The sequence below is a fragment of the Canis lupus genome, chromosome 10, assembly GCF_048164855.1.
Source record: "Canis lupus baileyi chromosome 10, mCanLup2.hap1, whole genome shotgun sequence".
NCBI lineage: Eukaryota > Metazoa > Chordata > Mammalia > Carnivora > Canidae > Canis > Canis lupus.
The window spans coordinates 53,785,211-53,800,341 of NC_132847.1; the positions used below are offsets into that span (position 1 = coordinate 53,785,211).

At 38.2% G+C, this 15,131-nt stretch overlaps 1 protein-coding gene across 6 annotated transcripts in view; it reads left to right on the forward strand.

Annotated features, from left to right (window-relative positions):
- The window catches only part of LOC140641644 (phospholipid-transporting ATPase FetA-like), a 126,628-nt gene that overhangs the window by 64,848 nt on the left and 46,649 nt on the right, over positions 1-15,131 (forward strand). For all 6 annotated transcript variants that reach the window (XM_072841834.1, XM_072841830.1, XM_072841833.1 and 3 more), the window contains 4 exons: positions 202-272; positions 1,355-1,437; positions 2,167-2,325; positions 4,823-4,911. In XM_072841834.1, coding sequence (XP_072697935.1) covers positions 202-272; positions 1,355-1,437; positions 2,167-2,325; positions 4,823-4,911 — 402 coding nt within the window. The remainder of the gene's footprint in view (positions 1-201; positions 273-1,354; positions 1,438-2,166; positions 2,326-4,822; positions 4,912-15,131) is intronic.

Here is a 15,131-nt window from a genome sequence, read left to right on the forward strand (position 1 = left end):
GTTTTTGCCAGCGTCTTACCACAGCTACAGATAAAATATGACTAGTGTGTAGTAGCAGCAGCAGGCCCTAGACGAAATAAACCAAATATCTATAAGGTTTTAGGATGAACATCTGTTCCTGAGGTAGTTGCTTCTGTCACACTGTAATGTTAAAACTCTCCTTCCTGCTTTCCTCATCTTCTCTGGCTTTTCTGACTACAGGCTGATGTACTGTTACTCTCTAGCAGTGAGCCATACGGTCTGACATACATAGAAACAGCAGAACTGGATGGGTAAGTGTTTCTTCCTGATAATCATTTAAGACCATTGATCCAGCTTAACTTCTCACTGAGAGGGAGAGCATGATGCAGAGAATAAATTTTATTCCCAGATGGAAGTGCCAAAGATGCTAGAAATATTCAGATAAGAAAAAATAGGAAGCCACACCCTTGGGATCTCAAGTCTAAGGCTGAGCACTTAACATTCCATGATCAAACATCCACTGGGTAAAGAATCTGGACATATAAACTCCATTTTCTCCGTCTCTAAAATGGAGACACTCTGGCTGTATTCACTAATGTTGAGTGACAGGAAAGAGGTTAATAGAATGTAAAATTTCAGAATAGAGTTCTGAAGTTTCCAGTGGGGGTTAAAGGCATGGGGATGATGAGTATGGAGGTAATTATTTACTGATGAAATACCACGTTCTAGAAAGGATTTAAGGTAGAAATTCATTAACATGCAAAAGCTAAGGTCTTAGGAGAATAGAAGCCATCTTCAGAGAGCTTGTCCTCTGGGGTTTTCTATCAATTGCATTCTTACAACTATTCCTCTTGGTTACCTGCAAGCTTTTTGAAATGTGGCTTCCATTTTTGTTTCTGTCTCTGAATTCCTATATCCGCAAATGGTTAACTGGAATTCCTTCATGGGTCTTATAAATATTTATGAAGTGAGGAGTATTTTTACTTGGAAATGTGTACAAGGTTCTTATTCTAAGAGCTGCTCCTTATTCTTGAAGGGAGCAGTGCCACCTTCAGGTTGTTTTGTGGTGTCTCTTCAACCTCTAGATAGAGCACCTAAACAGCAAGATTTCATGGATCAGTTAAAGCAGTGGTGGTGTGTTTCAGGGAATGAGAGCAGAGAGAGGGGAGCAAGTGGGCTAACACTTGGCTTCCTTGTAGAGCTGTCTGTCTCAGTACTGTCTTTGAGAGAGAACAGAGTGGAGGTGACTCTTAAAGCTCAAACCTGTAGTCCAAGCTCTATAGGCAGTATCTATATTCTTAAAATCCCAAGATGAAATGGGAGAAGCTGGCCCTGTGCTGTTGTAATTATGCATGTTTCCTATGCTCTGATGACTGTGTTCCCTTTGCTCTAGCGAAACCAACCTGAAAGTGAAGCAGGCCATCTCAGTTACCAGCAACTTGGAAGATAACCTGGGGCTGCTCTCTGCCTTTGATGGTAAGTCAGAAAATAAGTTTGTCCACTCACATGTTTATCAGTAGAGGACTGGTTAAATATAGTACATCCATACAGTGAATCCTTCATAACTTATTAAGAATAATATGCAAGTTGATATTTATTTACATGGAAAAATATTCACAACATATTAATAAGTGAAAAAAAATGGATTACAGCCAACTATGCATAGTGTCTATAAACTGAGCTTAGTTTTGGAAACATACATGTTTACAAATCCATGTATAGAAAAACTTGAAGGATGTACTTCAAAAGATTAATAGCATATATCTCTAGGCAATTTTACTTTCTCCTCTTAGTATTGTATATGTATTTACAAGGGACATATTTTACTTCAGTGATTAGGAAAAAGCCAAATTATTTCCATTTTGAAAAAAAAATACTAGATTTGCTTTAAGTTAAGTAGTTTTTAAAATTTCTTTAGATTCAGAGCTCATATGATCTGACAGTACTGATAGGTGATAAGTTATCATGTGGGTTTTTCTCTCTCTGGATGACCCATATCACATACAGAATTACTCTTCTTTGATGCCCAGAAACCTTTGCCTTTCTAAAGGGAGCTGGTGAGAAATGGGCAGCAACTGAGAGAAGATAGGAAAAAGATGTGTATGTATTTTGAAAGAAGATTTTTTCTTCTTTTCTGTTAAGCCTCCTATTAGGAAAGGCCTAAGATTACAGAAGCAGAATTCTCACTCCTTCATTTTTCTTTAGGAAAAGTGAAATGTGAGTCTCCCAATAACAAGTTGGACAAATTCACAGGAATACTGACTTATAAGGGAAAAAACTACCTCCTGAACCATGACAAGCTGCTACTCCGAGGCTGTGTCATCAGGAATACAGATTGGTGCTATGGCTTGGTGATTTATACTGGTGAGTCTCCTTTCAGTCACAGTCAGACCCCCAACATGCTAGATTCCATTCATGATCAATTTGTGGGTACTCAGTTTCCAGGATGTAGATATGCGAGATAGACACACACCACCACCACCACCACCACCACCACCACCACACATACATACACACTATGGCTTTGAAACAGATAGAAAGGGAAGGAAGTAAGTAGATGGATAGATGAATGGATGGAAGGTTTAAGAAAAACCTTTCTTCTGAGAAAAAAAAAAAAAAGACATTTCCCCCAAGCAATGAGCTGCTAACATTATCAGCTCTGCCTTTGTTAAAGGCAGTCTTTGTGTTCAAAGAGCACAGGGCACTTATGAGTCTTTCCAGTCATATCTGGACACAAAAGAAGGTATACATATAGAAAGAGTACACATGGAGTTAACATGTGAAAGGGGAACATATGAGAGGAGAGTGTATATATATGTGGATTACTTCGAGCAGAGAATACACATAGAATGCTCTTGGTGAGAATGCTCACTATGGAGAAGAATATAAAATAAAATGTGAGGGATTCATGCCACAGAAAAGGCACATGTGAATCATTAGCAGTGGCCCCTCTTGAGAAGTCATTTAGAGCCATAGTCCCTTATGCTTAGTGAGGGATTTGGGGGAGGGGATTATGTGTTTGGGAAAATGGAGGAAGCCTCTGTGCCACCTTGTGCCCTTGGTGATAATGGGCATTGATGACATAACTGTAGGAAGAAGATGGGGAACACTGAAGAAAGCATCAGGGAAGATTTACCACAGTGACTACTATCCAACTCTGAGCTCCCTTTCTAGAGAATTCATTCCTGGACATGGGAGTCCTAGCTGCTTTACTTCTGTGGAGATTAATGGGATCAAACCCCTAAAAAGAAGCTTTAGAGTCCAAGGAGGCCTCGGTGGAATTTTTTCATTGGTTCTTGAGCTATAGTGACAACTTCTAGTCCCAAACTCAAAAGATTTGAAGTACATTTATTTTCTTCACTGTACTTTGGCAGCTACCCCTACACATTGCCATTCAAAAAAAGCTCATTTTTCAACAAAAGATTTTTCTCCCTAAGCAATGGCAGTGAGGTTGCCAACAAGCACAAACTTAGTTAAGGTTTCTCTCTGACTCTTGGTTTACACGGTAGTGAGAAATCTTTGGGGACTTTGGGAAACTCAGCAGAAGAGAACTGACACCACTTAAGAGCATCTTGAGTATTCAGTGCAGAATTTAGTTGCTTTTCCTGCTCATGATACCCACATTCTACCATGAGCTCCACATTCTTCTTGAAACATGAGGTAGGTCATTCTTTCTAAGGATCCCTGGAAGATTCTGTCCCTTGTAGCTTCCTGGCTTTGAGCCAAACTTCTCATGACTTCAGGCCTTCACAAAATACCTTAGAAGGAATGAATAGTGTAGCTGTGCCCTCCATTCTCAGGGTTTGCCCACATTGTCAGGGAAGTTCCAATTCGCTCCTGTGTAAACATTAATGAAATTCCTTCATTAGAGTATATGTAAGAGTAACATTCCCAAGGAAATTGCTACTTACACTTTCTTCTAAACTTCTTACATTTTTTTTAAAGATTATTTATTTATTTATTGATAGAGACACACGCCAAGCGGGGCGGGCAGAGACACAGGCAGATGGAGAAGCAGGCACAATGCAGAGAGCCTGACGTGGGACTAGATCCAGGGCCTCCAGGATCACGCCCTAGGCTGCAAGGCGGCGCTAAACCGCTGCGCCACCAGGGCTGCCCACTTCTTACATTTTCTCTACAGCCATATCTCTGTTCAGTAATATCAACTCTAGTCCCATTGTCCACTAAGAACTCTTTACTTCTAAAAAAAAAAAAATAAAAGAACTCTTTACTTCTACTTACCATTTGTCCTAATATGAAGAAATACAGCCTCTGTCTCGCAGCCCCAGAAAAGTCCCAGCTTCCACCTCAGAAGAAGCCACTGCCATTGCCTTTTCTGTTCTTCCTTTCCCAATTAGAAACTTGAAATGGATCCTGTCTCAGCAAAGAGTTTCCTCAAAAGAAGGTAGAGATTGCTTTATCAAAAAATCTCTTTTCTAAACTAAATAAACTGGATGATGATGAGAAAGAAACTTGTGGCTTCTACTGTTGAATTACTATATTGTATACCTGAAACTAATATGACACTATTTAAACTAACTGGAATTAAAATTAAAATTAAAAAAAAGAAGAAGCTTGTGGGCTCCTCTTCTGACTTAACTCATCTATGAAAGACTAGACTCTCTAAGGTGCTGCAAAAAGATGGGTCAGCATTGATGCACTTTGCGTAAATAGTTGGAATTATCCTTAGAAACAAAATTTTTATCTTTTGAGTTATTGGCACCAACTATGAGCCTTTCTCCAGGGCTTTATCCCCTGGCAAGAGGTTTCATTAGATGATCATAAAGGTATAATTCAATCAATGTTCAATCATCTGAGTATATTCAGTGATTCTAAGGGCTGACCTCTGTGTTTCACTTAGGACCAGACACCAAATTAATGCAGAACTGTGGAAAGTCCACCTTTAAACGGACACACATGGACCATCTCTTGAATGTCCTTGTGCTCTGGGTAAGTTAAAGACATTTTTCTGCTTCTTTATAAATAGACATTCTGGGATCCCTGGGTGGCGCAGCGGTTTGGCGCCTGCCTTTGGCCCAGGGCCCGATCCAGGAGACCCTGGATCGATTCCCATGTCGGGCTCCTGGTGCATGGAGCCTGCTTCTCCCTCTGCCTGTGTCTCTGCCTCTCTCTCTCTCTCTCTCTGTGTGACTATCATAAATAAATAAAAATTAAAAAAAAATAAATAAATAGACATTCTTCTCTTCCTTCCATGGCAGTAGCTGACATTTCCGACTTAGACTTTAGTTGTTTGAAAAACTCAGGCAGTTTTGGTACCCTATTTACTAATGCCAGAAGCAGAAAAGAACAGACCCAATTGACAAGGAATCTCTAATTTACACCTCTGTTGTACAGGACAGTCAAAATTTGTTTAAGATCTCATGCTCTGATTAGTGCTGCTGGAATGGATCAAGGACCCTGCCTAAGAAACTGACACATTTTTATTTCCTCATAGCCTGTTTTACCCATGAGCCCTTTAATAAAACTTTATTTGGACTAGTATAACACCTTAACTTAATTAAGCTGGGTGATTTTCAAACTGTTTTCTTAGAGAAGTAAGTCTAAGGTCGGCTGTAGGAAAAATAGAGAGGATCAAGTGAGTTCTGTTCTGGCTCCCCTCATTCTGATGTTCTTACTTCCAGAAGAGCAACTTCACATTTGTCTGTACTATAAGATTTCAGTTGGAAAATAGATCTTCCGCTGCTAAGAAATGAAATTTGAAAAGCACTCAATAGACAGTAATAACTTTGATAAGAGTTTATTTTTTTTTAAATTTTTTATTGGTGTTCAATTTACTAACATACAGAATAACCCCCAGTGCCCGTCACCCATTCACTCCCACCCCCCGCCCTCCTCCCCTTCCACCACCCCTGGTTCGTTTCCCAGAGTTAGCAGTCTTTACGTTCTGTCTCCCTTTCTGATATTTCCCACACATTTCTTCTCCCTTCCCTTATATTCCCTTTCACTATTATTTATATTCCCCAAATGAATGAGAACATATAATGTTTGTCCTTCTCCGACTGACTTACTTCACTCAGCTTGATAAGAGTTTAAAATGAAGACTTATTTCCATGCTGTCCTATACAGGTTATCTTTATTCTTGTTAGATATAGACTTGTTTGCATAACTGAGCAGTTTCAGGGCTTCCTATACTTAACTCAATGATTTTTCATTTTTATTTTTACTCTATTGCTTAGACTCTGAAATTTTCAAAAATGCCTTTACTTTCTGTATATCTCTCATTAATATCTGAATTAGAAACTGCCTCTCCTCTATTATTTATTATGGGAAATATCACAGTTCTTTCCTAAATCCTTTGGATTTAGTAAATGGGGTTTTAGAAAAATAGGAAAGTTTATTCAGCTTTGAGACCAGAAGCTAGTATCCACTTTTTCTCTTTCTACTACTGTCTGCATAGCTTTCAGCAATTGAAACTAAGTGACATTTTCTGGTTTCTTAATGAGGAAGACAATCATATTTGAGGATTCAGGAAGGTGACATAGGTAAATATGCCTCTGAGAGTATTTGAAACATGTATCATTAAGCACTAAGTTAGGTCATTTAGGGTTGGCTTGTTTGCAAAATGGGATGTCTCCCATATGCCTAGGAAGGTGCACGTACTTATTTACCTATCTGAAGGTCAGTGACAATACTTGACATCTGTTAGGGTGATATTAACTTTTTAGAATATTCATCATTCACTTACTGGAGCCTCACTGCATCCATGACAATAAACAAGAAGTATTTTCCTCATTTGCAAATAAGCAAATTAAGACACAGTAAAGATAAATATCATAAATAATGGCAGAGACAGATCTAAGACTCATCAACTCATATTTATTGAGAATCTATTATGTGCCTAGTATGTGCCAGATGTGAGAATCTTAAAGATTTACAAGATCTGGGTGTCGCCCTCTATATAAAAGGGCATTATTTTGTGCCATATGCTTTACATATATAATTTTATTTAATTATCACATCTATCCATCTAGGCATCACTTTTCAGAATCAATGCTCTTTCTGCTATACTTGCTGTCTCTCTGCAGGGACAAAATTAAAACACATGACAAGTCCTGTTTATTTTTTTTTATTTTTTTTAATAAATTAATTTTTTATTGGTGTTCAATTTACCAACATACAGAATAACACCCAGTCAAGTGCCCCCCTCAGTGCCCGTCACCCATTCATCCCCACACCCCTCTCCTCCCCTTCCACCACCCCTAGTTCATTTCCCAGAGTTAGGAGTCTTTATGTTCTGTCTCCTTTTCTGATATTTCCCACACATTTCTTCTCCCTTCCTTTATATTCCCTTTCACTACTATTTATATTCCCCAAATGAATGAGAACATACACTGTTTGTCCTTCTCCGATTGACTTACTTCACTCAGCATAATACCCTCCAGTTCCATCCACGTTGAAGCAAATGGTGGGTATTTGTCGTTTCTAATGGCTGAGTAATAGTCCATTGTATACATAAACCACATCTTCTTTATCCATTCATCTTTCGATGGACACCGAGGCTCCTTCCACAGTTTGGCTATTGTGGACATTGCTGCTAGAAACATCGGGGTGCAGGTGTCCCGGCGTTTCATTGCATCTGAATCTTTGGGGTAAATCCCCAACAGTGCAATTGCTGGGTCGTAGGGCAGGTCTATTTTTAACTCTTTGAGGAACCTCCACACAGTTTTCCAGAGTGGCTGCACCAGTTCACATTCCCACCAACAGTGTAAGAGGGTTCCCTTTTCTCCGCATCCTCTCCAACATTTGTGGTTTCCTGCCTTGTTAATTTTCCCCATTCTCACTGGTGTGAGGTGGTATCTCATTGTGGTTTTGATTTGTATTTCCCTGATGGCAAGTGATGCAGAGCATTTTCTCATGTGCATGTTGGCCATGTCTATGTCTTCCTCTGTGAGATTTCTCTTCATGTCTTTTGCCCATTTCATGATTGGATTGTTTGTTTCTTTGGTGTTGAGTTTAAGAAGTTATTTATAGATCTTGGAAACTAGCCCTTTATCTGATATGTCATTTGCAAATATCTTCTCCCATTCTGTAGGTTGTCTTTTAGTTTTGGTAGCGTGGCAGGATACAAAATCAATGCCCAGAAATCAATGGCATTTCTATACACTAACAATGAGGCTGAAGAAAGAGAAATTAAGGAGTCAGTCCCATTTACAATTGCACCCAAAAGCATAAGATACCTAGGAATAAACCTAACCAAAGAGGTAAAGGATCTATACCCTAAAAACTATAGAACACTTCTGAAAGAAATTGAGGAAGACACAAAGAGATGGAAAAATATTCCATGCTCATGGATTAGCAGAATTAATATTGTGAAAATGTCAATGTTACCCAGGGCAATTTACACGTTTAATGCAATCCCTATCAGAATACCATGGACTTTCTTCAGAGAGTTAGAACAAATTATTTTAAGATTTGTGTGGAATCAGAAAAGACCCCGAATAGCCAGGGGAATTTTAAAAAAGAAAACCATATCTGGAGGCATCACAATGCCAGATTTCAGGTTTACTACAAAGCTGTGGTCATCAAGACAGTGTGGTACTGGCACAAAAACAGACACATAGATCAATGGAACAGAATAGAGAACCCAGAAGTGGACCCTCAACTTTATGGTCAACTAATATTCGATAAAGGAGGAAAGACTAAAAGACTATCCATTGGAAGAAAGTCTCTTCAATAAATGGTGCTCGGAAAATTGGACATCCACATGCAGAAGAATGAAACTAGACCACTCTCTTTCACCATACACAAAGATAAACTCAAAATGGATGAAAGATCTAAATGTGAGACAAGATTCCATCAAAATCCTAGAGGAGAACACAGGCAACACCCTTTTTGAACTTGGCCACAGTAACTTCTTGCAAGATACATCCACGAAGGCAAAAGAAACAAAAGCAAAAATGAACTATTGGGACTTCATCAAGATAAGAAGCTTTTCCACAGCAAAGGATACAGTCAACAAAACTAAAAGACAAGTCCTGTTTAAAAGGCAGATTGGCCACATATGAAGAAATTATAAGACTAAAAAGAAAATCCCACAAGCCTCCATATCCATATACCAGGATCAAAAGTCAGAATAGCCGAGTGTGCAAGAAAATTATTTGCAACCTATAATTCTAAATGTAGTGAAACTATCAATAAATTCAAGTATAAAGAAATATCCATATGTGTAAAGATTCAAAAAAATTTATTCATCATGTCTCCTCTTTTAAGAAGCTCCTAGTGTGTATACTCAGGCAAAACAAGAAAGTAAAGTAAGAAAGAAGATAAGGAAGCCAGGAAACATGGGAGCAAGTGAAAGGAAGTCCTAGGATGATAGCTGAATAGCAGGCCTGGAGAACTCCAATGCCGATTAGAGCAGGAACATACTGGTACCTGCAGTGGAGGTCTCCAGAGAGAGAATATAGTTCTCTGCTCAGGTTCTCACAAGATAGAGGCAACAGAGAGTCAGTGCAAATGCTGGGGCAGCAAAGCTGGCAGAGTAGCTGTTATAAATTCCTATATTTGCATGGCCATTCATGTTATCAATCTTTCATTCGGAAAATATGAAATAGTGCTTGCTTCGGCAGCACATATACAGAAAATATGAAATATTATCTGGGGTACCTGTGTTCACTTTGGGGCATCCAGTTTAAGAAGAACATAAGTAAAATCTTAAAAAAAAAGAAGAAGAAGAAGAAGTACATTGAGAAGTTTAATGAAATGACTGTAGAGAAGTACAAATAGGAAATAAATACCTAATAGTCCTGCAAGAGGATGAACTATCAGCAGACTCTGAGACATCTCAGAGAACAAGGCCTTCTAATGTGGGTATCATCACTTCAGAGTAAAACCCACTTTATTTTCAATTTAAGGGGCAGAGCACCTGGGTGGTTCAGTTGGTTGAGCACCCTGGTGGTTCAATTTAAGGGGCAGAGCACCTGGGTGGTTCATCCAACTGGTGATTTTGGCTAAGGTCATAATCTCATGGATTGTGGGATCATCAGGCTCCGTGCTCAGCGGGAATCTGCTTTGGACTGTCCCTCTCCCTCTATCCCCCCTCCACACATGTGCATGTACACATGCGCATGTTCACTCTCTCTCAAATAAATAAATAATATCATTAATTAATTTATGGGGCTCACATGTGCTTGCATGCTCCTTGCGCACTTGAGGGTGAGACCCGTCAAATGACACATGCTGCCTACCTATACAAAATTCGTGCTTACTTGTTCCCATTCAGGAGAGTGGCCTATTGGGGAAACAAAATTAACCAAAGGAAACTAAGCCAACCTATAATAATTAAGCTACTCTTTTACTCCCATCTTTAAGTGGACCAGAGGGAAGTCAGGAACACAAACGAGGAGGATGAAGATGAACAAATAGAATAACTGACCCAGGAAAAGATACAATTCAGGGAAGAGAAAAGAAGAGAACTTCCAAAAATTCTTATCACTATTCTTAGAAGACACAATTGCATAAATAAAATAAGAATAGGGTTGCTAAAAAAAGGAAAGGAAAAAAGCAATCTAAAGACAAAAAAAGAATTTGGGGAAGTAAAATTAGCTGAAATTTAAGTCAATAAAAGAACTAGAAAAAAGAGTCAAAGAACTCTCTAATAAAAAGATAAAATATATGAGGTAAATACTTCTTTTTAATATAAAACCAAACAAAGAGCCCCCAACATAATCTACCAGAGAAAACGGAGGGGATGACATTGTCAAAGAGAAACAGAAGTATATTTCCTAGAATTGAAGAAAGTGTAACGTGTCCAACAAGAATTCATGATTTTTTAGAGCTCCAAGGGTATTCAAAAGTCCCTCAAAATTTTCACGGGGTTAAGAATAAAGATATCAACCCAAAAATTGAACAATAGATTGACATTAGACTTCTTACCCATGCCACTGGATCCTAGGAATTAGTAAGGTCATCCCTTCAGAGTTCTTAGTGAAAGTTATTTGACTTAGAAATCTATACCTAGGAAAACTACAAATCAAGTGAGAAAGCAAACTTGTTCCTACCTTTAAACCTTTACCCTTGCTGACAGTGCCTGCCCCACATCTTTACATGGCTTATTTCTTATTTGTCATTCGATGCCACCTTTTCAGAGAAGCTACTTTTCTATCTAAAGTAACCACCCTTACCAATACCTTCTTTATTCTATTAACCTATTTTATTTTCATCACAGCACTTAGCACTAGTTAATTTTTTTTTAATTTCTTACCTCTTGGCCACCTATCTCCACAGGATTGTAAATTCTTTGAGAGTAAAGACATTGTCTTTTTTTTTTAACCACTTTATCTTCAGCCCCTAGAACTATCCCCAACATATAACAGAGCTTTATTATTATTTGTTGGGGGAAAAAAATGAATGAAAATATGAGCTACCAAATTATAAGCCTCTAAGGTAGAAATTAGATCATAGCCATCTCTATATTCTTGGAAATGTCTTACACAAAATAGTGCTCAACAAGTATCTTTTGAGTGGTTATTAAATGAGGAAAGTTCTTGAATTAGCGAGGTGCAGTATTTTGCTATTTTTCACCAGAACATTGTTAATGTAGTTTGATGTAATGCACTTTCATTTCTTGAAGCTGCAGCAGAAATCTTTCCTGGCTTAAACACTTCATTTTTTTTTCTGCATTTTTGGAAATGTTTCTTCGGGGAAAATCTGGCAGATACAAGAAGCGTATTTAGCCAAGCTGCTTCCTGATGAGCCCAGAGCTGAGATGAAGTTTGATCCCCATTCTCTCCCCAGTGACCAGAGCTCACAGTGACAATGCTTCCTGAACCCTAGTCTATTAAGTAAGAGTATGTCTGTTGGGTAAAGAAGCAGAGTGTTAGGGATCCCTGGGTGGCTCAGTGGTTTAGCACCTGCCTTCAGCTCAGGGCGTGATCCTGGAGTCCCAGGATCCCTGCATGGAGCCTGCTTCTCCCTCTGCCTGTGTCTCTGCCTCTCTCTCTCTCTGTCTTTCATGAATAAATAAATTTTTTAAAGATCTAAAAAAAAGAAGAAGAAGAAGAAGCAGAGTGTTTGAAATTTGAGTGGTGCCAGAAATCCAGGATCTACTTTTGGGGTGAAGAACAATGAAAAGCACAGATGTGAAGGTCAAAGAATCAAGGAGTACTTTCTTTTTACCTGCTGCCTATGAAGCCTGGGAGCTCCCCTGTGACAGTGACAGCCTTACTAGTTCTCTGTCAGTTTTGTCAACAGTGATTTACTGGTATCACTTTTTGCTCAATGGAAGTCTGTCCACTCTTCTTGGTTCTGACTGGCTCTGATAATAAACAAGCAACCTCTAGGGTTTGTAGCCACAACCAATTTCTTACTTGTTTCTTACTGTAGAATGGAAGCGAGGTGAATCTTTAGAAACTATGTACCAATAAACTCCATCACAATAATAAGAGACATAGAACATCTACAAGGACTTAGAAAGCCTTGAGATGGCAGGAAAAGTTCTGGGAATGAGGAAAGAGCAAACTGTGTCCTGCCCCTGGTAGCCTCACACCGATGGACAAGTCCTGCCCTAAGGGATTTGGTCTGATAGACATAATTTTCCTTTCTGGTGGCTTAATCTGAGCAGAAAGATCTGGTCCAACAGTAAGGCAGGACATATCACTGGAAATCATGGGTAATTCTCAGTTATCCAGGCAACAGAGATGGAGTATGCTGAAGGTCCCCCTGCAATATTTTCCCACAACTTTGAAATAAATCATTTATTTTAATAATTTATAACAAATAAATTATAAATAAGTTTCTAGTTATAAATAATACTTTTTTCTAATCACTTCACCTGTCCCATTTTTTCCCGTTAGAGCTGATGATATAGGGCCTGGAAGAGTGGCAGGTAGAAAAATATGGGCCCCAATTTAATGTTGGCCATATAGACTATCCAAAAAGGAATTTGATGAATTGTCAAATTCATCATTGAGGTTTGATCTAAATAATGAGGATAGCCTTGCTCCCACATGACTCATTGAAGAAAAGGATAAGAAGTAGGAATAAGATTAAGAAGGAAAGGTTTATGGCCCCAGAGAGACCATTACAAATAGCTGAACTACTCAGTATGAATCTGCATTTGGCTAGAAATAAAGGTAGGTTTTACTTTTTTTTTCTCAACCCTCCTCTGTTTTGTTCTCCCCAATCCTATTACTCACTCAACACTCAAATCTCAAATATTGAATGATACTAAGGATTTATTTTTAATTTTTTAAGTGATAAAATTAATGTTAAACACATGGCTATGTATTTAAATAATACCCTTTAAAGGTATATATTAAACAGTTTACAGATAAAATTATATAATGTGAGGGGATCCCTGGTGGCTTAGCGGTTCAGTGCCTGCCTTCAGCCGAGGGTGTGATCCTGGAGACACGAGATCGAGTCCCGTGTCGGGCTCCCTCTGTGGAGATGCTTTGCTTCTCTCACTGTCTGTGTTTCTGCCTCTCTTTCTCTCTCTGTGTCTCTCATGAATAAATAAAGAAATCTTTAAAAAATTATATAATGTGAGAAATTTGCTTAAAACAAAAGGAGAAGAGAGGGCTTGGATGAAATAAGACTGACCCTGAATTGATAGTAGTTAAAGCTGGGTGATGGGTACATAGGGATTCATTATACTATTTAAATAGCTTAATATGTGCTTGAAATTTTTCATAATAAGTTTTTTTAAAATCTCATTTTCTGAGAATAGTCTCAGACCTACTCCTCCTGCCTCTTATATTCTTCTTTTCAAAGACTTTCCCATCAAAAACACTTTTCCTGTCAGTGACTCAAAGATGAGAACTCCAGTCATCTAACAGTGGGGATGTGTTGCTTTGAGCTAGCCACACTTTGTGACAAAGAACACAGGTGTGAGGACAATTGATTAGACTTAGAGGTGGTTCAATAATAACATCACATCTATTTGCTCTAGCGGTATGTGGACATGTAATGTTAGTGGAATGTAAAATTGTACAACCACTTTGGAAAGCATTTGGCAGTTTCTTAAAAAGTTAAATATAAATTTACTGTAGGATCCAGCAATTCCACTTCTAGATGTTCACTAAGGAAATGAATATATCCATGCAAAATCTTGTTCACATATGTTCAGTGCAGCTGTTTATAATAGCCATTAACTGGAAAAACTCAAATGTCCAACAAAAGATAAATTAGTAAACAAATTGTGCAGTATCCATACAATGGAATACCATCAGTAGATGTAAAAACATACATGAATCCCAAAATAATTATGCTGAGTATATGAATCTCGTCAAAAGGAGAGCATGTACTATATGATTACATTCATATAAAATTTTTTTGATATTTTTTCATCTTTAACATATAATTGATATATAACATTGTATAGGTTTAAGGTGTACGATACTGTGATTTGATATATGTGTATATCAAATATGTAGTGAAATAATTACTACAATAAGGATATATTAACACATCCATCACCTCACAGAGTTACAGTTCTTTTGTTTATTTGGTGGTAAGAACTTTTAAGATCTACTCTCTTAGTGACTTTCAAATTGTTAGGTATAGATTGTTAGGTATAGTCACCAAGCTGTTCATTACATGTCCAGAATTTAATTGTCTTAAAACTGGAAGTTTATACTCTTTGACCATCTTCACCCCACTCCTCTTCACTTACCCTTGGCACCTGGCAACCACCAGTCTGTTCTCTGTTTTTACAATGTTTTGTTTTTGTTTTATTTTATTTTATTTTTAAAGATTTTATTTATTTATTTATTCATGAGAATATACAGAGAGGAGAGAGAGAGAGGCAGAGACACAGGCAGAGGGAGACGCAGGCTCCATGCAGGAAACCCGATGTGGGACCCAATCCTGGGGTCCAGGATCATGCTCTGGGCTAAAGGCAGTGCTAAACCACTGAGCCACCCAGGCTGCCCTTGTTTTTGTTTTAGATTCCACATATAGACTATCAGGGTATTTGTTTTTCTCTTACTCTACTTAGCATAATGCCATCAGAGTTCATCCCTGTTATCACAAATGGCTGAATTTTCTTATTTTTTATGGCTGAATAATATTCCAGTGTGTGTGTGTTCGTGTATGTGTGTGTGTGACATTTTCTTTATCTATTTATCTGTTAGTGGACACTTAGGTGACTCCATGTCTTGGCTGTTATAAATAATGACACAGTGAACATGGAGGTGCAGATATCTTCTCAA